This window comes from Petaurus breviceps, unplaced genomic scaffold (genome assembly GCF_028583685.1).
Source record: "Petaurus breviceps papuanus isolate PSGF00001 unplaced genomic scaffold, PetGlider_PUasm1.0 90574, whole genome shotgun sequence".
Lineage (NCBI taxonomy): Eukaryota > Metazoa > Chordata > Mammalia > Diprotodontia > Petauridae > Petaurus > Petaurus breviceps.
Genome location: NW_027187277.1, coordinates 1,670,137 through 1,692,351, shown reverse-complemented (window position 1 = coordinate 1,692,351; position 22,215 = coordinate 1,670,137). Strand labels below are relative to the sequence as shown.

The 22,215-nt window shown below is 37.3% G+C and overlaps 1 protein-coding gene across 1 annotated transcript in view; it reads left to right on the top strand.

The window, feature by feature from the left end:
* The window catches only part of PHEX (phosphate regulating endopeptidase X-linked), a 303,310-nt gene that overhangs the window by 46,884 nt on the left and 234,211 nt on the right, over window positions 1-22,215 (top strand). Inside the window, exon 4 of the mRNA XM_069063406.1 lies at window positions 20,772-20,858. Coding sequence (XP_068919507.1) covers window positions 20,772-20,858 — 87 coding nt within the window. The remainder of the gene's footprint in view (window positions 1-20,771; window positions 20,859-22,215) is intronic.

Below are 22,215 nucleotides of genomic sequence, written 5' to 3'. Positions count from 1 at the left end.
TCTGGGCCCGGATTTGATCCGGGTTGTCCCGGCACTGAGGCCGGTGCTCTTGCTTGCTGAGCCACTTGGCCAAAGTTGAACTATTAACATTCCTACATGGAAAAACAATAATTGTAACTTATGAAACTTTTCTCAGTAGTTGAAGGGATTAGAAATATATATATATATATGTCTTTATATGAGGGTATGCAGGCATATGAATATATATGTGAATGTGTGTATATATATGTTTACAGGTATACATAGATAGAGAGCATGGGACCAATTTAACAGGAAGGGATGATACTTAAAAGGTGAAATTAAGAGGTGAGAGGGATATAATGAGAGGAGATGGGGAGAGACAGAGTGGGGCAACTATCTCATACAGAAGAGGCAAGGGAAAATGGTTACAATGGAGGGGAAGAATAGGAAGGCAAAAGGGAATGGGTCAACCTTATTCCTATTGAATCTGGCTTGAGGAGGGAGGGAAATACACACTAAATAGGGGATCTCACCCTCCAGGAGAATAGGGGGGCAGGGGATGTGAGGGGGGATGATGGAAGGGAGGGCAGGCTGGGGGGGACGGAAGTTGGAAGCACCCACTTTTGAAAAGGGACAGGATCAAAGTAGAGAATAGAATAAGTGGGATGTGGGATAGGAGGGAGGGAAATATAGTCAGTCTTTTACAATATATCTGCTATGTTATTGTTTTGCATTAGCCACACATGTACAACCTATACTGAACTGCTTATCTTCCCAGTAAGGGTGGGTGATAAGGGAGGAAGGGAATGAATCTGGAATTCAAAGTTTTAAAATCAAATGTTTAAATATATATATACTATTATCAATATTGTTTTACATGTAATTGGGAAATATAGAGATCCACCATGCCCTACTGGAAAAGTTGAAATGGGTATGGGAGAAAATGTGGGAGAGAGCAGATCAGAGGTGGGGATATCCTGTGGGACTGCTGTTTTGGGGGGATGGGTGGGGGAAAAACGGGGAGAAAATTTGTAACTCAAAATCTGGTGGAAACGAATGATGTAAATCAGAAGTTAATAAAGCATTTAAAAAAAAAAAAGAACATTGGACTTGGAATTAGGAAGATTCATCTTCCTGAATTCAGTTCTGGCCTCACATAACTTACTAGCTGTGTGACCCTGGGCAAGTCACTTAATACTATTTGTTTTTGTTTCTTCATCTGTGAAATGAGCAGGAGAAAGAAATGGTAAACCACTCCAATATCTTTGCCAAGAAAACCCCAAACAAGGTCACAAAGAATCAGAAATGACTGAACAGTAGCAGTAGGGTCTCTTCACAAAAATAGTAGAAAAGTACTCAATATCCATTGAAAATCAGGTACAGGACAGCTATTTATCTCTCTCCATTCATAAGAAATGAGAAGCACAAAAGACTCATGATCATGCACTGACAGAAAAAAAAGTTAAACATGTACCAGTAACTTTTATTTACCATTATATTTTCCTGAGATGTTGAGGCAAACAGCAGAACATGAAAGAGTTTGTGGGACTGCTGGAGATTGGCCTTTCGTTTTTAAAAAAATTCATTCCAGGTCCATACCTTGCTTGAAGGCCAGGGATTGGGAGATAGTCATTCTCTTGAGGTGGCTGGTTTCTCCAATGCTGAAACTTCTCTAGCTATTAGTCAATTTCAAATGAGTAATCCAGAACTGTGTCTTCTGAAACTCATAAGGTTTCTACCAAGGCTGGAAATATTTGTCTCAAGATCATATGTACTATTGCCATTTCCTAGGGAATTTTAATTGATGTAAAGCAATTTCCCCAGTGAGAAGGCCAAAAGAGCCCAGGAGCTGCCTCAGCCAGCAAACACTTGTCCTTCTCTCCAAATGGAGAGATGTGGCAGCCTGGGGCAACACTAGTTTAAAATCTAAACTCTTTCATACAACCTTATGGATGATGGTGGTAGGAGGTTATGGGTAATATTATCTTAGAAAATAAATAATAATACTGACTAGCATTTATAAGGTACTTTTAGATTTGTAAAATACATTTTATCATATTTTATCCAGTTGAAAAACCATGGAAGCAAAAATGAATCTGCAAATAGCTTGGCATGAGACCAATTTCAGGACTTGTGGACATTTCAGGCACATTCAAAGATAAAATTGCAAGGACAACAAAGTGGATCAGAACAGAGAGGGGTGGATAATATTTCTGCTAAACATGAGTTTTTTTTCAATAATGAGGATGGGGCCACTATCCTTAAACCCTAATATCTTAGTCATATCTTAGTCTGCAATGTAATAATAAAGTGAAAATGAAGTAACAAAAGGGAGACAAGAAGAATAGCGGGACCAGACCAGGTATGTAAAGGGAAAAGTCCATGCTCAAGGTAACATAATATTGTGGACCACTGAGGGATCTGTGTTCAAGATATCTGAAAGAGAGGAGGATATGAAATGCTTGAAAAAAATCAAAAATTGCATTAGTACTAAAAAAAAAAGGCTATTGAGATCATCAATAATTTTTGATATGTGATTACTATATAATTTCTTCAGTTTTTGTGTGAATTATCTATAGATGTATTAAGGACATCTTTGATAAAAACATTATAAGAGGACAGGCAGACTGTAGTAAATAATATTCTATGGCAGAATATGGTCTTTGTAGTCTCAGAACTGATTGAATGACCTTAATCCTTCTTGTTTACTGACTAAGAGAACATTTGACTCAACAGAACAAAATTCAGCCTTAAAAACTCTATTATAATAAGGTTACTCCTAGGCATGTGTTAAGGTTGTCTAAGATTGGGGTGGTCAGGTGGCACAGTGAATAGATCACTGATCCTGGAGTCAGAAGGACCTGAGTTCAAATTTGACCTCAGACACTTAACACTTATTAGCCATGTGACCTTGGGCAAGTCACTTAACCCCAATTGTCCTGCCCTCCCTCCTTCAAAAAAAAAAAAAGGATTGTCTAAGGTTTTTTGGTAGATTAAAAAAAAACCTTGATGATTTTTTTGATTATTAATATAAAGAGGACAGGTAGGCAGCACAATGGCTAGAGTACCAGGCCTAGAACTAGTCAGGAAGACTCTTCTTCCTGAGTTCAAATCTGACCTTAAATACTTCCTAGCTATGTGTCCCTGGGCAAGTCACTTAACTCTGTTTACCTCAATTTCCTCATCTGTAAAATCAGCTGGAGAAGGAAATGGCAAACCACACTAATATCTTTGTCCAGAAAACCCCAAATGGGGTCACGAAGAGTCAGACATGACTGAAAATAGACTCAAACACCAACAGCAATATATAAAGTGAGACATAAAATGGGGAGATATATGAGAACTAAAAATTATGTGACAGTGACAAACTTTCATGGATTATGTCCACCAGAATCTAAATGGAAGAGAGGTTCTGTATAGATAGTGAAGACCTCTAAATGAATCTAACTATGAATATCATAGTGCTGATTATGTCAAGCTCCAGAATACCACACTATATCCCAAATTATATTCCCAGTCATTCAAAAGAGTTTGATATAGCAATCCAAACTGGATATATATATGGACAGATCATTGAACTAACCGTTCATAGAACATAGATTATAGACAGATACTGCAGAAGGACAATAAGCTGGTCTAGAAGTGAGTAGGAGGGAGAGAAAGTAGGCTGGATTGCATTTGGGAGACTGTGCAGTGTTTTCAACAACTCCAAACATCACCAAGAAACAAAAATATCCCTTCTATTACAACAAGATTCTTCTGCTGACATGGTATGGTTTGAAATAATGGATTGACCATAATCTTTGGGCAGTAAAAATTGTATTACCCAACGAGAAGTGGAAAGACATATGTTGAGTTTAGGCAGGCTTCACAACAATAACAATCTGTACACAAGAAGTGACTCGATGGATTTTCAAAAGATATCTGAATAGAAAGGGAGGTGAACCTGCTATGTAGAGAGAGTTAGAGATAATGGACAGATAGCTTTATTGCTACATTGGTACCTATATAATATTTAGAGACTTTGATAAAGACCAACAGTATGTTGTATGGCTCCCTGGTGGAAAATTTATGGGGAGATATGAATATAAATTGCATAGGATGAAGAAGCTTAGATGAGCTCCTGTCTATAGTAATAGAAGGTGTGCTTACATCATTGATGTAAGCATGATCATTGAGATCATGAATCCATTAAGACATGTGAAAAAAAAACCCTCAGATCTGTGCAAATAGCCATGGATTAGACTGAAAAAGAATGACTGAGGAAATCAGATCATTAGTTTTAGGGAGCTTGATTGAGAACACACTGTGGTTCATTTCTTAGGCTCACAGAGTTACACATATGTATATAAAGTACATATATATCAACACATATAAATACACACATATGCAGTGCATGTACACAGGTTTGTATGGAATTTATTAGTATAAACTTGACAAACAATAGAAAACCTGGTAATTTCCATGTTTAAAGAATAATAGGAAAGAAAACTGTGTGAATTTTTATTACATAGTTTAGTTTTTGAGATTATGTTATACATTTAACATAGTTGGTGTAAAACCATATTGCTACAGTGAATAGAACACCAGCCCTGGAGTCAGGAGGACCTGAGTTCAAATTCGGTCTCAGACACTTAACATGTACTGGCCCTGTGACCTTGAGCAAGTCACTTAACCCCAGTCGCCCTCAAAACAAAACAAAACAAAAAACCAAAAAACAAAACTATATTGCTAGTCACTCCATATGATCACTCCTTTGATTCCTATCATGACTTCCTTTTGGTTATCTCCTAGGCAATCTTCATAATTGGGCAGCTAACACTTTTCACAATTTATTTGCAGCCTATATTTCTAGCCATATTTCTCATTTTGCTTGTCTGTGTACTCCATGTGGCAACTGGCCATTCCTTGCCCTTCTGTATTCACACAAGCTATTCCCCAGTGACAGGAATGTCCTCGGTTTTCATTTCTGCCTGGTAAAATAGTTTTTCTTAAAAACTCAGATTCAAGATAGCACCCCTTACAGGGAGTCTTCCAGTGTTCTGCCCTGTTAGTTATCAATCTCTTAGGTTTTCCTAGAGGACTTAGTCTAGATGTTTTCTTTGCCCATTATGCTTAGTTGTCTGTTTGTCATATCACTCTTTATCCCAAGTAGAATATAAACTTTTTGAGGACAAGAGATATTTCAGCTTTATGTTTGTATGTCTTTGCCCATGGTAAGTATTTAGTGTTTGCTGAACTGAATCAAATGGAAATCTGGAAGGAAGAAATAACTTGTAAAATCATTTGTGCCCTGAGAAGTTGTTCTTAGTTTTCTGGAAAAGGGAGAGTTGATCATGATGCCTTTAGTCAGTGCTGGCAGTTTTCCTCAGCTAGCACTGTTGATATTATATTACAACCATCAACAGCTGAGCTCATTTGCTCAATTTCCCCTTTCTCCACCATTTTAGTCAGGGGGATGGAAAAAATGTAAAATGTAAAAGAGAGGGTCATATAGGGACAAGCCAGTGAAATGAAAACAAACGGCAGGAGCCCACAATTTAAATTGAGGCCAGCTGGGTCAGCCTCAATCTAGAACACCTGAGCAGTAGACAAGGGCAGTTGTGCTTTGGCTATCACAGGTGGGCGCCAGAATTATTATTATTCTTTTTTTAAAGTATGCTTTCCTGGTGGATGTGTGGGAAACCCTGGGCAAGGACAGAAGATAGTTTTGGTTCTGGATGATTGCACAGCCACTGAACCACAGGCTGCCCACAGGCCTGCTCAGGCCAAAACCACCTCACTGTTGTCTTCCTGTTCTGCCAAACTTGCATTCTGAGAGACTTTATGGGGGATAACTACATCTTTTTCTCACAGAATATTGCAAACTCATTCTTGCTCTTTTAAAATAATTTCATAATCTATTCTTTTATTCAAAACATGGTTTGAAAATGCCTGACCATTATTATTTTGAAGGACTGAAATTACATTTTTCAGAAATGATCACATTTTAACTATGTGTAATTCCATTATATTATTTTTAGCTAGCCTAAATATAAGCTGTCTTTTTATATTTAGCTAGCCTAAAATTAAAATCAGTGTTCTATTCAGGGGGCATACAAATACTGTAGGGAAGTCCCTAAAATATTTAACAATTGTAATGTTTAAAATATTCTTCTGAATAATTCATTTCTCTTTTACCTTCATACCTATCAAAAGAGGTATTTTACTCCTACTTAGTTGTTTTAACATTTTTATCAGGACAGCATTTCATTAGATCACTTAATGTCTTTAAGCATTTAAAGAATCCCTGTTCCACATCCCCCTCAAACTGTAGCCAGGCATTGTCCCTAGAAGGGAATGGGCAATGTTTCTTTGCTTATGCAATTCAGCCTCATTGTTCTCTGTTTGGATTCTGGTTTTACCCTATCTGTGTAATTATCATTTTGACGAAAACCTTTATAGTGTTAAATTTTATAGTCTAGATGTGGTGGGGAATAAAAGATTCCTTAAAAGAGCAAAACCTCAAGACTTATTTAAGTCTTGTTTATTGGCTCAGAGGAAAAAAATCTCTTTCTTTGAATCTGTTTTTTTTTTTTTAATTCTTTCACATTGTTTCCAGCTTTCCTTTCTCTTTCTTAAAGTTCTCAGGGATATTGAATTTATTATGGATTCTGCTCATAAGTACAGATTAATTACATGCATATTAATACCACATTAATTCATCACGAGTAATAGCACCTATGTATAGCTTTTAATGAATTAGTAATGATGGACTGTTTGCTTTATAGTGTCATGGGAACATTTCATGGAAAAAAGGCACTACCCATAAGAGAAATATTAATTGTGTTCTGCCTGGATAATAGCTTGTCAGGAAGAAAATATGTTTGTTTAGGAAGACACATCAGTGTTGATGTTTGCACAGGGAGAGACATTTTTTGAAACATTTATGTGCATTTTAATTTATAAAATGAGAAAGAGATTTCTTTTTTCATGAATAAGTAAGGCATATATGGAAACCAAAAATTATATCAGACAAAGGTGGGGAGTATGGATGGGCAGAGAAAGAGGATATTTAATAGTTCACTGGTTTACATTCACCGCTGGTAAACCTTCCTGGAGTGAATGCTTAGGAGCTTTGAATTGAAATTATGCTACCCTCTGATCTATTCTAAATTTATAGCTAATTCACCTGCATAAAAGTTGAGTGATTCTTTGCATTTCTTTTACCAAGAACATGATATATATGTATAATGTGCATATATACACACATATACACATATGTGTATATGCATACTGTACCAATTAGCAGAGATATCTTGGGTACCATGGGATGCAGCTGGGTGTAGGGGATAAAGAACTACACACAGAGTAGTATTTGTTGGAAGACTTATGCTAAATCACTTCATCTCTCAATGCCCAGACAACTTATTGCTATAAATGACAGAGGAAGTGCCATCAGTATTGGTAAAGGCAGTTCCCTTCACCTGTGAAATCACAGGCTCATTCTAAAATATGTGGGTGGGCTGCCAGAATCTACTGGTACTAGCCTGTCCATAATGGCAGAAGTGGAGAAAATAGTCCAAGGGCCTGGAGGAAACTGTGGTGAATGTCACATGTGGGGTTCACGGCATGCCTGATACATTCTAAGCAAAGCCAAGCAAGCATTCTACCTCCCAGGGCTGTTGTGAGGATCAGCAGAGAGGACCTTTGTAAAGAGCTTTTCAAACTTTAATAGACTATTCAGATGCCAAGTGTTATCATTGTTGCTGTTGCTCAACCCTAGCAGAAAGAGAGACCTCTTTCAGTTATCACAGGCTTCCGAAGGCATTGGCACAAGCGTCTCATTAAAGTAACAAGACCTTTCACAAGTGGCATAGCAAGGATTTCTCCTGGGGAGGGTGGTGGGTTCATGCTGTGCGAGTAGTACTCTGTAACTGTGAGGGTCTTCCCCAGAAACAGGTTCTCTTTAGTTTTTTGCTTCAGGTCTTTCCTTGGGTACAATACTGCTGCACAGACTCTGAGATTTCCCTGGCTGGGGGGTTTGAAGGGTTGTCAAAGGCATGATGTCAATTTCTCTCATGACTGGTAAAAAGGTGTCAGGAAGGGAGAGTGTAGCTCTCAATTCCTCATTTGCAGATTGGGAACCAGAACATTGTAGAGGAAATAATTTATTTAGACCCCACACTAAGGGTAATTGAGCCAGGAATAGGATTTACTCCTTCTGATACCTAGTCTGGTGAGGGAGGAGTGGAAACAGGAGTTAGTTGGGAAGTGGCTTTTTTTAAGCCTATGTTTATAGTGTCTTTGATGTCACTTTCACAGACAGGGGAGGAATCAGGAAGTCTGGAGATCAGATTCTCTAGAATCTCTGGGAATTTGTGGTTACCTACACTTTTCCCTGCCTCACCCTTCCAATATAGCAAGAATTATGTTTTAAAATAACTGATATACACACATGTGTACATGCATGTGTACGAAAATAGGTTTGTATGTGTATGCACACATGTGCATATATGTGTAGATATCTAGATGAATATGTGTATATATGTACATAAACACACACATTTATATATATACATAATAACCCTCCCCCCCCAGACTTCAGACCATTTCCTAGCATTAATTTTCTTTTAAAGTCAAATGCACTACATAACCTTCACACATTTTGGCAAACTGCCTCTCAACAATAGCAATTCACCTTTCAAACATAAGTTTGTAAGTAAGAACTGAAAGTACTGAGCAGATTAGAAGCATACAGACCAAGGTAACTAAAAGGGTGGGGTACAAAACCAAAAACTAAAAATACTTTACTTTAGATCCTAGGTAAAAAATGCACACACTAATTTAAAATGGAAATGGAGACTGAGAGATTGAGTGAAGGTAGGACAAGAATTTAGTCTGGCTGACCCATCGTGGGAGTGGGAGGATTTAGATAAAATAGAAAGTGAAAGAATCATATAGGTTATTTTCTTTTTTTTCTTTGAAAATATGATTTGTACCTTTTTTTTTCTTATATCACTGACATTTTCTGATATACTCCCTCCTCATAGTGTTCTCCCTTGAAGCCAAGAGAAATAATTATGAAAAACTAGTTGAGAGTGACTGCCTAACTGTGTATACAACATTCTGAACCTGTTTTTCACCACCTCTTTACCAAGAGGAGGAGATGTTTTGTTTGGTTTGGTTTTGCTTTTCCTTATCTGTCCTCTGGAAGATTGGTCAGTGCAATTCATTTGAGTTGGGTACCATTTAGAGCTGTTTTTATTTACATTATAATTGTAATTATATATGTATGTATATGACACATTCATACATACATATAGATACATATATGTATATTGCTCAAAATGTGAGTATGCCTCAACTCACTTCTTGAAGACAGTATGAGATACAGCTATGAGACTTTTGTATACTTTACAAAGCTTTGATCTCTTTCTTTTGCCATGTATTTTTCATTATCTTCTTCTATGCCCACTTTTATTTTGGAGGGTCTTATTGATTTCATTGTAATCTTTTTCTGCCCTACCTCTTCAGCCTTTGAAGCATATTGGTGCTTAAGCTGCAGTCATTTGTATATTGAGACATCTCTCATGACATGATGTTTCTTGTTGCCTTTGTGGATGCCTGACAAAACTTTGCAGTTCTATATTTTTTTCTCTTTCCAAAGAGGATTTCTGAGTCTTCCATTTAACTTCCATTTATCTTTTGGCCTTCCAGTTTCATATATAGCAAGAATGTCAAGACTGATTTGACTGAATGCTCCCGAGAACATGTATACTCAGTTGCTGGACAAGGATCTTACATCTAAAGTAAAAAGAGGTAATGTTTAGAGAGAATTAAAGCCTATGGGATTCTTGACACTCTCTGTCCCTTTTGCACTGCTTTGCTACCATCACTGAAGAAATAAAGGGGACCATGCAAGGATGAAGGCTAGTTTTCTTTGTTTCATGAGTGGTTGATGGCCAATCTATTGGTGATGAGCCTTTCCCTACATCAGTAGGTTGGTCCTTAGAAAGCAGACACAAATAAAATCCTCAGATTAACCAAAAAATGAATAATTCACATGAATTTCAGAAAGAGAAATTGAACAAGTCACAACTCTAAAATATGCAAAGGAAACCAATTAAGTGATGTACAATTGTCAAAATATTCTTAAAAATAAGTTTGTATACTTTAGGTTAAGAATCCTTGAAATAGAACGAGTCTGGTATCTTCTATTTCTTTTTTTTTCTTGCAAGGAATTTGTATCATATAAAATTAATTGTTTTTTGAATGATTCACTTGTAAATCCATCTGGGTTGTTGTCATGGTCTTTCTTTTTTGGAGTTCATTTGTGGCTTATTAAATTTCTCTTTCTCAAATTCACTTTTGTGAATTACCTTTTTTTCCTATTAATCTGGGTATTTTATCTACATCTGCTTACTTAGGATCCAACTTCAGGAAGTAGAGAAAGGCTTATCACTAATAGAATGGCCACCATGTCATGAATCCTTTGGCCACAACCACCCATGAAACAAGGAAAAAGACAAGCTAGTCCTCAATCTTGCATAGATCCTTTACTTTTGCAGTGATGGTGGCAGAGCAGTGGGGAAGGGTTAAAGAGTACCAAGAATCCCATTGTTTTTAGGCTCTCTATAAACATTAACTGTACTCTAAATATGAGATCCTTGTAGAGCAACTGAATAGACAGGAGAATTCAATCAAATTAATCTTAACATTCTTGCTGTAAATGGAACTAGAAGAACAGAGGATGTTGCAGTTAAATGGAAGACTTGGAGATCCTCTTTGTGGGTTTTTTGTTTGTTTGTTTGTTTTGGAGGGGGGAAGGCAAGGTGATTGGTGTTAAGTCATTTGTCCAAGGTCACTAGTAAGTGCCAAGTGTTTGAGGCTAGATTTGAACTCAGGCCCTCCTGACCCCAAGACCAGTGCTCTATTCACTGCACCACCTAGCTGCCCTGGAGATCCTCTTTGAAGAGGAAAAAAAAAACTGGAGCTTACAGTTGATTTTGACAAGTATTGACAAAGGCAACAAGAAACATCATTTTATGGGACATGGGGTCATCTTTCCTTGAAGTGTCTATGAAAACAGCAGCCCAGATAGATTTACAAGTGAATTCTATTAATCATTCAAAGAATAATTAATTCTTACATGATATAAATTGTTTGCAGAAATAGAGATAGAAGACACCAGACTTCTCCTAGCTCCATGGTTCTAAATGCTTGGTGCATGCACCTGTTTTTTTTTAAAAAAAAATTGACAAGTGTGCTTCATATAATTGGGTAGCTAGGTGGCTCAGTGGATAGAGTGTTGGACTTGGAGTCAGGAAGACTCATCTTTCTGAGTTCAAATATGGCCTCAGACAATTACTAGTTGTGTGATCTTGGGCAAGTCACTTAATCCTATTTGCCTCAGTTTCCTTATCTGTAAGATGAGCTGAAGAAGGAAATGGTAAGACACCCCAGTACCTCTGCCAAGGAAGCCTCAAATGGGGTCACAAAGAGTTAGACACAGCTTGACAACAACAACTTAATATAATTGGTTTCTTTTGTTATCCTTTGTATTTTCTTATATGTTTGAAAACATGATTTTGAGAGGGGGTTCATAGGCTTCACCAGATAGTCAAAGGGGTTGATACAAAATGGTTAACAGCCCACATCTATCTCCACCTCAGAAAAGAAAAAGCAGAGAAATAAAACTCTTAGCCAATGTCTATAATGAATTCTGATGCACAAATACCAAATATTAGCAAAGATGATATCTAATATATTCCAAAGATTACTCCCTATGATAAGGTAGGATTTATATGAACAGTGCCGGGACAGTGTAACATTAAGAAAGTCATAAACATAATAGATTACATTTATATCCAAGGCAGACACACTGTGTCTCTGGGACTTTTATGCAACTACAAAAATAATCTTCCTCAGGCAAAGGTCTGATCATATTATTCCCTTACTCACAAAATTTCATTTGTTCCCCATTTCCTCTAGGATAAAATATAGACTCTTTAGCCTTGCATTTAAGGCTCTTTACAATCTGGCGCCCACCTCCCTTTCTAGTTTTATTTCACATTATTCAATTTCTTGAACTCTAAGTTCCAGACAAACTGGACTGCTAACTGGTCTCTAAACTGAACATTCAATCAATTGCATACTTTCATAAAAGATATTCTTCTGGAATGCATGCCTCATCTTGCTCTTCCAGAGTCCTTTTTTTTCTTCAAGGCTCTACTGAGATGCCATCTCTTCTGTGAAGCATTTTTGGTTCACCCTTGTTGTTATTGTTGTTAAAGTCTCTCTGCCTTCAAATTTCTTTTTATTGTTTAATTGTTTTAGCTGTGTCTGACTCTCTGTGATCCCATTTGGGGTTTTCTTGGCAAAGATACCAGAGTGATTTGCCATTTCTTTCTCCAGCTCATTTTACCGATGAGGAAAACTGAGGCAAACAGGGTTAAGTGACTTTCTCAGGGTCATACAGCTACTAAATGTCTGAACCTAGATTTGAACTCAGATCTTTCTTACTCCAGGCCTGGCACTCTATCCACTGCACAACCTAGCTGCCCATTCCTTTATTTAGAAACCTTAAATTATTCCTTCTTGCCTCTAAACTCCTCCAAAAACAACCTCTCTATTGCAATTTATCTCACACTACTTCTCATATACTTTATGCTCCAGTCAAACTATACTTCCTATTTCTGGACCATTCCTTACCCTTTCCAAATTACCAATGGTTCTGTTTCTTCTCTTTGAGATTCTTTCCTTCTTTATTTCTTCCTAATGAATAAATATACATTTTTTTTTTGCCTTTTTTTGGAGGGCAGTTGGGGTTAAGTAACTTGCCCAAGGTTACACAGCTAGTTTTTTTTTGTGTGGGTGTTAAGTGTCTGAGGCTGGAACCGAACTCAGGTCTTCCTGGCTCTGGGGCTGGCGCTTTACTCGCTGAGCCACCTAGCTACCCCAATATACATTCTTTAAGACCCACATCCCAAACCACCTTGTATATAAAGTTTTCCCTGATTTCCCCTTCCTTTATCCTACCCTCCTACTATAGAATGTGGTCTTTTCTTCCTTTGAACCACCTATAACAATTTACATTTTAATGATACTTATCATAGAGATATTTGTGTTATTTCTGAGTACCTCTGCTAGATTTTAAGGTCCTTTGAGGACCAGGATCTTAAAGTATGTGGCTTAACTCACCTCTAGGCAGCTAGGTGGCTAATGTTCCAGACTTGGAGTTAGGAGTCCTAAATTCAAACACCAACTCCCATGCTAATAAGCTATGTAATCCTACCTCTCTCTTAACCTCTCTCAACCCTCAGTTTCTTCATCTGTAAAATGGGGATAATAATAGTGTTTACCTCACAGAGATGCTGTGATAATCAAATGAGATAACAGGTAAAGTACACTTTGTAAACCATAACTGCTCTATGAGTACTGACTATTATTATTCTTTTTACTATCATATGTCCTGTAGAACTTATTGTGGTCCTTACACACACAATCATTCAACAAACATATGTCACATTGTATTGAATGCCCTCCTAATTATGGCTCAGTACATATGGGACATCATCAATACAGGAAATGCCTTTCTAAGGATAGGGTTGAGAAATCTGTTGATAAGGTAAATGATAGGTTCACCTTCTCTTGGTTTACTGCCAGAAATCTTTCTCAGACATCAATAAATACTAGGTACTTAGATATCCCAGGATTGACCAGAAAGACTATTTTATTGTGATGCTATATCTACTATGACTACTTTAGTTAGTTCTAATGTACACAGATATATTTACATATAGATATACATTGCTATATAGATATAGCAAAGATTTTATATATGTATCTATATCTATATCTATATATCTATATATCTATATATATCTTTGCTTCCTATCTGCCTTTACTAGGTTTTATTGGAAAAATTGGCATGGATTATAACAAGCTTAGCAGCATTTTATAGACATTCTACTGTATTATCAGATGTGATAGAAATTATTTTAAGAGAGGCAGTTTTCATGTGTTGAAAAATTGCATTGGTAGATTTATTTTGATGTTCTTTTGAAGTGCAATACTAAAATTTCTTTTCATTTCTCTGAAGTGTAATACTCAATAATAAATACAGCAGAAAAAAAGTTGCCTGCTATTAAGCTTCCATTAGGGCTAGGCAGTTTTACAAAATAGACCTAATTATAGAGGAAGAGGTATACTTTTTGCATTAAAAAAGAATGTTATTATTTTGTACCTTGCAATCTGGGTAGATGACTTAGAGCTACTTAAAGAGTCCTCAAATCATCTCCTGCCCCAATTTTTTCCCCTCAAGCGGATACGTACTGACAATTATCATTTATAAGAGGATCATGGAAAATAAAAGAAGAAAATAAACAATTCAAGCAGCCTCTCACTATCTGTAGGCATGAGTTTTCCAGAAGAATGAGAAATATCATCTTTTATTGTCTTTTCAGTATGTCAAACAGACTTAGTTAATCCCATGCTTGGCTGATTGTCTGTCTGAGCAGTTAAAAAGACGAGTGTCACACAAACCATGTGAAAGCAGAAAGTTTATAGAATCCATGGAGCATGACATAGTTAGCTATATGAATTTTATTTATTTGTTTTTAATGTGAATGACAACGGGCTTTGCAAGCTGATTTGGATTTTCTAGGTCTGATGTGACAAGAGTTTAATAACCTTGTAGGGTGAGTTAGAAAAATGAAATTTCTCAGTACAGCAAATAAAATGAGGTGTATATAAACCAAATTGAAGGCTGTAGTCTGGAAAATTAACAAGGACTAAAAATAGTAAGATTAGAGGGTACCTTCAGCCATGATGCCATCTAAAGGTAGGTTTTAAGTACCGTCAAAAACAGTCATGCCCAAGACATGGTTTTAAAAAAGTTTTAACTCTTACACATTCTTGATATTCACTTGGTTGTAGAGGCTGGAAATATTTGGTCTTTTTCAACCTTCATTCCTCAGTCAAAGTCATATTCTAAGGATAGGGCTCTGACCTTGACTCTTAAAGGTTATGTCAGTGGAACCCAAGCTCTGTCAAGAAAATTTTTGAGTATTATGAATTGTGAATCTGTTTTCTGAGGACCAGCCAACAAAAGTACCAGAATGATGATGATGACCACTATAGGTGATTACTTATTTGGTCAAAGCAATTAAAAAATGAGTGACTGCAATCTCTGCTGGTGGAAAGAGTGTTCAACAATGAAATCATGGATTTTTTGAAATATCAAAGAAGCTTAAGTTATTTATATTTTTTTCCTCTCAGATTTCAAAAATTTCTTTTTCACAATCAAGGCCCCCATAATTAGGCACTATACTGTTACTCTCATGACCACCTGAACTCTTCTGTGATTCCAAGAGGAACTGTGTTTTCATGCCTTTAACCTTGGCTCATACTCTTCTTATTTTAGAATTCCCTCCTTCTATCTCTTTGCTTATTGAATTCCCATGTTTAAAACTCAATTCAAATGCTATCTCTTCTAGGAAGACTTCCCTTATTGTCTTAGTTGGTAATAATCTAGCCCCCCAGACCTCAGTAGTATGTTATCTTTCTAGGCTGCTGCATGGGATCAAGCTGAGGTGTCAAACAAATGGCACACTGGCTGCATGCAGCATCTGTAGTCAGATTAAATATGGTAAATATTTAACAAAATAAATAAAATACACTAAAACATAAATAACATTACATTTTAGGAGTAAGCCAATATGAAATCCACAAGGATCCTTATATATGGTTTGTGGTTGTTATTGTTTAGCCATTTTCAGTCATGTCTGACTTTTTATGAACCCTTCTTTGGGATTTTTTTGGCAAAGATACTGGAGTAGTTTGCCATCATTTTATAGATGATGAGGCGGAAGCAAACAGGGTTAAGTGACTTGCCCCAGGTCACACAGCTAGTAGATGTCTGAGGCCAGATTTGAACTTAGGTCTTCCTGACTCCAGTCCCAGCCCTCTATCTACTATACCACTTACCTGTCCTTTATATGTGCTTTACTAGCTCCCATTTATTCTTTTTTTTTTTTTAAAGCAATTGGGGTTAAGTAACTTGCTCAAGGTTACATGGCCAGTTATTTATGGGTGTGGTGCTAAGTATCTGAGCCCAGATTTGATCCCCAGGTCATCCCACCACTGGGGCCAGTGCTCTTACTCGCTGTGGCTCCCCTTTATTCTTAAGTTTGACTCCATTGGCATAGTGGGTACTAAAGAATCAGGATAGCTTGAATTAAAAATTAAAAGTCTGCCTCAGAAAAATTACTAACTGTATGACCCTGGGCAAGTCACCTAACCTCTCATCCTCAGTTTCCTAAAGTGTAAAATGTGGATAATAACAGCACATCTCTTGATTTTGAGGATCAAATGAGGCTGCATTTGTAAAATTCTTTGCAAAACTTAGTGTGCTATGTAAATTCTAGCTATTGTTATTATCTGAGGGGGTAAGTCCTCTAATACAGCCTTCTCATTTGGCAGATGGAGGACCACTATTTTGTAACTCATAACCTATTTGAAGGCGAGAGAGGTAGCTTGATATAGTGAAAAGAGCACTGGATATGGAGTCAGAAGCCCAAGGATGAAGCTTAGCTCTGATGCTTCCTGTGTTGTGTGACCTTGGTTAGTACAATCACATAACTTCAGATTTTGCATCTGTAAAATGGGAGTTGGGTGGTGATGGTGGTATAGATCTCTTAGGATTCTCTAGCACCTTCTCATAGCATATAGTTTTGCTGTTAAGTCATGTCAGACTCTTCATGACCCTCTTTGGGATTTTCTTGGCCAAAGATACTAGAATGACTTACCATTTCCTTCTCCAGCTCATTTTGCAGTTGAGGAAACTGAGGCAAACAGAGTTAAGCAATTTGCCCAGGTTCACACAACTAGTAAGTGTCTGAGGATGGATTTGAACTCAGAAAGATGAGTCTTCCTGCCTCCAGGCCTGGAATTCTGTCCACTGAGCCACCTAGCTCCCCCCCCAGCATATAGTAGGCACTTAATAAATTCTGTTGTTTTTTTCTGCCATTAGGAGTGGTAAGGGAAAGGTGGTGAAAATAGCAGACTAGGTGTATTCGTCACAGGGCTAGCTATAGTGCTGTTTTTGTTTTGTTTTAAATTATTTTTCTCTAGGTATGGATAGTGGGTGTTTGAAGCTTACATTTCTAATGCACAAGTTTCGTGACTGTGAACACATTTTAAACCCTGAGCTTTGTTCTGCCAAGAAGGCTGAATAAATCAGAGGTTTCAGTTTCTGTGGTAACATGATAAAAGGTACTTGAATACGTGTGTGTGTGTGTGTGATATTTGAAAGTTCCTTTGAATAAACAATAAAAGTTTTGTGGAGAGGTAACTGTAATGCAGACCTGTACTTAGAAGGCTTTGGGGACACTTTAATGACCAGAGGAGCTGCCTGTGATAGGCTTTGTTTCCCATTCATTAATGAATCCCCAGGATAGATTTCTTTCTCTCTTTTCACTAATTCACATTCACAGATGCATAAACATAGTGGCTACCCACTGATTGCTGCCTCATGGTCTGCATATAAATGCTGCCTCTTCTCAGGTTGGGAGGGGGGATATTTGGGAGGGCTGATGTGTAAGAGAGGAAAGAAGAGAGTGATGGCATCACAGGACACTGGATATTTGAATCTGCTTTTTAAAAAAGCAACAAATTTTGACATATACAAATGCAAAAAAAGTCAGTTCTCCTAGCAGAGCATATTAGATCTGTGTATGGTTTCTGCACTGGAATGGAACTATTTGTCATCTTCATGCCTTCACCCCTTTCTTCCCCTCCCCCCCAATACTGCTTACTTTGGGAACACACCTATGTAAATGCTTATTATTTTAAATTTTCCTTAATCCCTGGTTTCTCTCTCCCTTCCCTGCCCCTCTCTTCACTGATGTATGTAGCATATGGAATATTTGCAGTACCTAAACAATGTCAAATGCCTAAATGAAATTGGGAATATCTACCTTCCCTAGCAATTTAAAGATGGTAGCAGGTTCATCTCATTTGCATTGAATCAATAGAACGAAAAGGCACATGGAGAGATTTTAGCAGAATTTTATGTGACTACAATTTTATCTTATTTTTTTTGTCATTCCCTTCACTTCTTTTTTTTTCAGGGGTGGTGGTGGTGGTGGTGGTGGTGGTAGTAGTTTTATTGCTGTGTGATAATCCACAGGAAAGAAATAATGAATGGAATAAATTCAGTACCCTTCCCTCTTCTCTTTCCCCTTCCTATTTTTAAAACTCTCCATGCATTTCTGTAACTTGTGTTTGTGTAATAAGACAGGGGCTACAGATTTTTGAAAGGCACGATTTCTAGATTAAGGGTAGGATTCTCTTTGGAGAATAGGTGATTGTTTATTAATCTGACCACCTCTGTATAGAGGGTCTCATAGCTATCCGGGGTACAGTAGGAACATTTGTCATACTCTGGTTTTGTAGGAGACAAGGTTGTTTTCAAATTGATAGGCAGTATCCATTGAAAATAGAGTTTTCCTGCAGTTAGATGTGGAAATTGTTGTAATTCCCTGGTAAAATTGGGAATCTTTATCTCACATTCATTATGTGAATGAATACTGCTACTTTTAAAATGCTACTTTTAAATGCATTTAAAGCACTTTTTTTCTGAGTCTAAGTCTCCTTAGTTCATAAAAGAACTAAAGGGCTAATTAGTTTATTCTCTTTAAAATAAATCAATGCTTTTAAATTAGGTATTCATTTTGAAAGCAGCTTCAAAATAGCTGTATGCCAGCCATCTTGTCTGTGTAGCTACATCTTAAATCGTCCTTTAATATATTAATTTTAAGGTAGTTTTAAAGCAGGTCAGTTTTAAGGCAAGTTAGATAAGCTTTCTAACTTCTTTTTTTGGGACCAAATAAGTCCCGTGTTCCAAATATATTTGCATGTAATTCAACAGATCAATCAACAAGTATTTTATTAAGTATCTACTATGTGTTAGTTACTATGCTAGGCTTGGGGGATACATATACAAAAAATGAAACAATTCCTGCTTTCAAGGACTTACATTTTAATGAAGAAGACAAGAAGTATCTATATCTACATGTACATGTGTGTATACATATACACACAGAAACATAAACATATATTGTAGCCTGCATGTTACAGTTCTTAAATTGCTATGGAAAAACATGTGGAGGTAAATATTCCCAATTTCATCTATATGTTTAATATTGCTCAGGTACTGCAAACATTCTGCGTACTACAGACATGAATGTGAGGCATGGGGTAGGGAAGGGACATGCACACAAAATATACACATGTGTATCACACATGCACATTTTTACACATAAATGTATATACATATATTAGTCATTATATATACACACACCACATATTTTTGTCATAACATATATATGTAAAATGAATAAAAAATAGTTCAATACACAATAGTTTGGGAAGGTCATTGGATGAAGAATTATGAGTCTTCCATTGAAGAGAGTATGGTTAGTAGATAGATCCCTGGATTTGGAATCAGAAAGTCTGGCTTTGGGTTCTGCCTCTGCTATATTGGTACTGAAGTGACCTGGGTAATTCATTCAGCCTATTTATGTGTCAGAATAATATGGATGTAGCTTCTCATTGCTGCTTCCTGGTGCTTAGAAAGTGTTGGAATTCACCATCTATTTAGCAACTGATCAAAAGCTTTCATTTTCCTTTGAATCTCTCCCCATGATCCAGAACTAAAAATGACATATCAATACAAGATGGCATTTACTTAAAGTAGAATGCAAGTTTTATAACCAAAATTTAAATCAACTAGATAATACCCCCACTATATGTCAGTTACAGATGCTACTTGATATAAAATGGTACCTTTGATAGAAATAAGGAAGTTTGAAAGAGGAGAAATATATTGAGCTTAGTTTTAGAGAAGTTGAGATTACTATATCTCTGGGACATCAAGTTTGGAATGTCTAATGGACAGTTGGACCACAGCTCAGGGAAGAGGCTGGGGCTGGGTGCATGGAAAGGTATTGACACAGAGATGGTAATTAATTTATGGGAGTAGATAAACTCATTGAGAGGAAATGTAGGGGACTTGGGATGAAATTTAGGGAAAACTCAAAGTTAGGAGATACAGTGTGGATGGTAAGATGATAAAGGAGACTTAGAACAAAGGTAAGAGACTCACCAGAAGACAATAGTGTCACTAAAACTCAGAGGAGAGTATATCCAGAAGAAGAAGATGATTAAACATGTCATATGCTGTAGATAGAAAATGATAAGGATCAAAAGAAGACCTTCAGATTTTGGAATTAAGGGATCATCCTTGGCAGAGCTAAAATGTGAACCTAGACTTTCTGACTGCAGATACAAGCACTTTTTCTACCATGTCATTTCTCATCCTATAATTGAGCTAGGTATGGTATTAAAGTGGGAAAATGTGGGCAGCGTGGCGTAAGTCAGACTTTGCCTTTCATTTTTAAAATTTTATTTGAACAAATGAATTCTTGACTCTTCTATTGTTGGTATAGGACATAAACATTCTAGTTTAAAATTAGATTCAACTGGCACCTGAGATTTTCATTAACTTTGAAGCTGGAATTTTTCTCCTCCCCTCTCCCTCCTGAAGAATATGCTTAGGGAATGCTCTGTGTATGAGTCTTCCCCTTCTCCTTATTCTCTCTCTTCCCTTCTACCTCTGCCACCCCCATCTTTATCTTTCTATTCATTGTCTGTTCCGATTTAATTTCTAGACTTCAGGAATCATCACTGTTACCTTGAATTATGTGGCATTCAGCATAATACCATCTATAGGTGGACACTTAATACTTCTTTTTTATACTTCACAGCTCTTCTAGAGAAATCAATAAGCAGAAGAAGGGACACTGAAGCCATACAGAAGGCCAAAATTCTTTATTCTTCTTGCATGAATGAGAGTGAGTATCCTGGTTTAGTTTAAAAATCCAATGAATATTTACAAGTCATATTTGGAATTCTGTGCATCTTGAAAGGTGTCATTTAAGTTTAAAGCTGTTGTCAACTACCAAAAATTAAATTTGGAAAGAATCTACCATAGCCAACGTCAGGTTGTAAGGGTGATGCAGAGAATATTTAGGATTATGGGAACTAGATTCTAAGAGAACTAAAGTATTCTTTGGATATAAATTAGGATATTAGAAATTCAGCAGGGGGTGGAGCCAATATGGTAGAATAGAGGCAGGAACTTACCTGAATTCTCCCAAATTCCCCTCTAAACAACTTAAAAATAATGCCTCAAATTGAATTCTGGCATGGAAGAACTAATAAAAGATCAGGGTGATAACTTAGGAGGTTGTCAGGAAAGGTCTATCTCATCAGAGCAGTGGTCAGGCCCTGAGCACATTACAGGCCATGCCTGGTAATGCCAGTGGTAGATCTTGGAGGCACTTGTATTAGTAACAGCAATGTCTTTGGGGGCTCTCAGTCCACAAACTATAAGGGGATCAGACAATTGGTCAGAAAGGGATTACAGGGGACCTGTTGCTGGTGCTGGGTTCAGAACCCTATTGCATTACCCAAACACTGTTGTGGGTGCTAGTCCTAGGGTTAAGAGGAGCAGTTATACTTTTTGCCTCAGGGGACAGGTCACAATTCCAGGGCAGAGAACAATGCTTGTGGTTGTTCACAAGAGAGCAGGGACTCTGGTTTCAGTTCTAATTCCAAAAGGATCACTAGTGCTTGTGGCTGTAGGAGAGCAAGGTCTCTTCTTGGATAAAGACTAGAGGACAGGCCAGGTGAGTAGTGACCATACCTCTCCTTAAATTATATCACTGTGAGAGCACCAAAACTTACAGACTCCTCAGAACTAACTCTAAAACAAGTAGCACAAAAAACTTGAAGCTTGGGACAGTGCTCCCTCCACCCAGGAGCAGAGCCCAACTTTAACATAAAGTCAAGAAACAGGCTGAAAAAATGAGCAAACAAATAAAAAAAAAGACCTTGATCATAAAAAGTTATTATGGTGATAGGAAAGATTAAGACACTGAAAAAGACAATTGTGGGGGCAGCCAGGTAGCACAGCGAGTAAGAGCACCGGCTCTAGTGTTGGCACAACCTGGGGATCGAATCTGGGAGCAGACACTTAGCATCCACCCAGAAATACCTGCCCATGCAACCTTGAGCAAGTTACTTAACCCCAATAGCTTAGGGGCAGCCAGGAGGCTCAGTGAGTAAGAGCACCGGCCCCAGTGTCAGGATGACCTGGGGATCAAATCCGGGCTCCGATACTTAGCACCACACTCAGAAATAACTGGC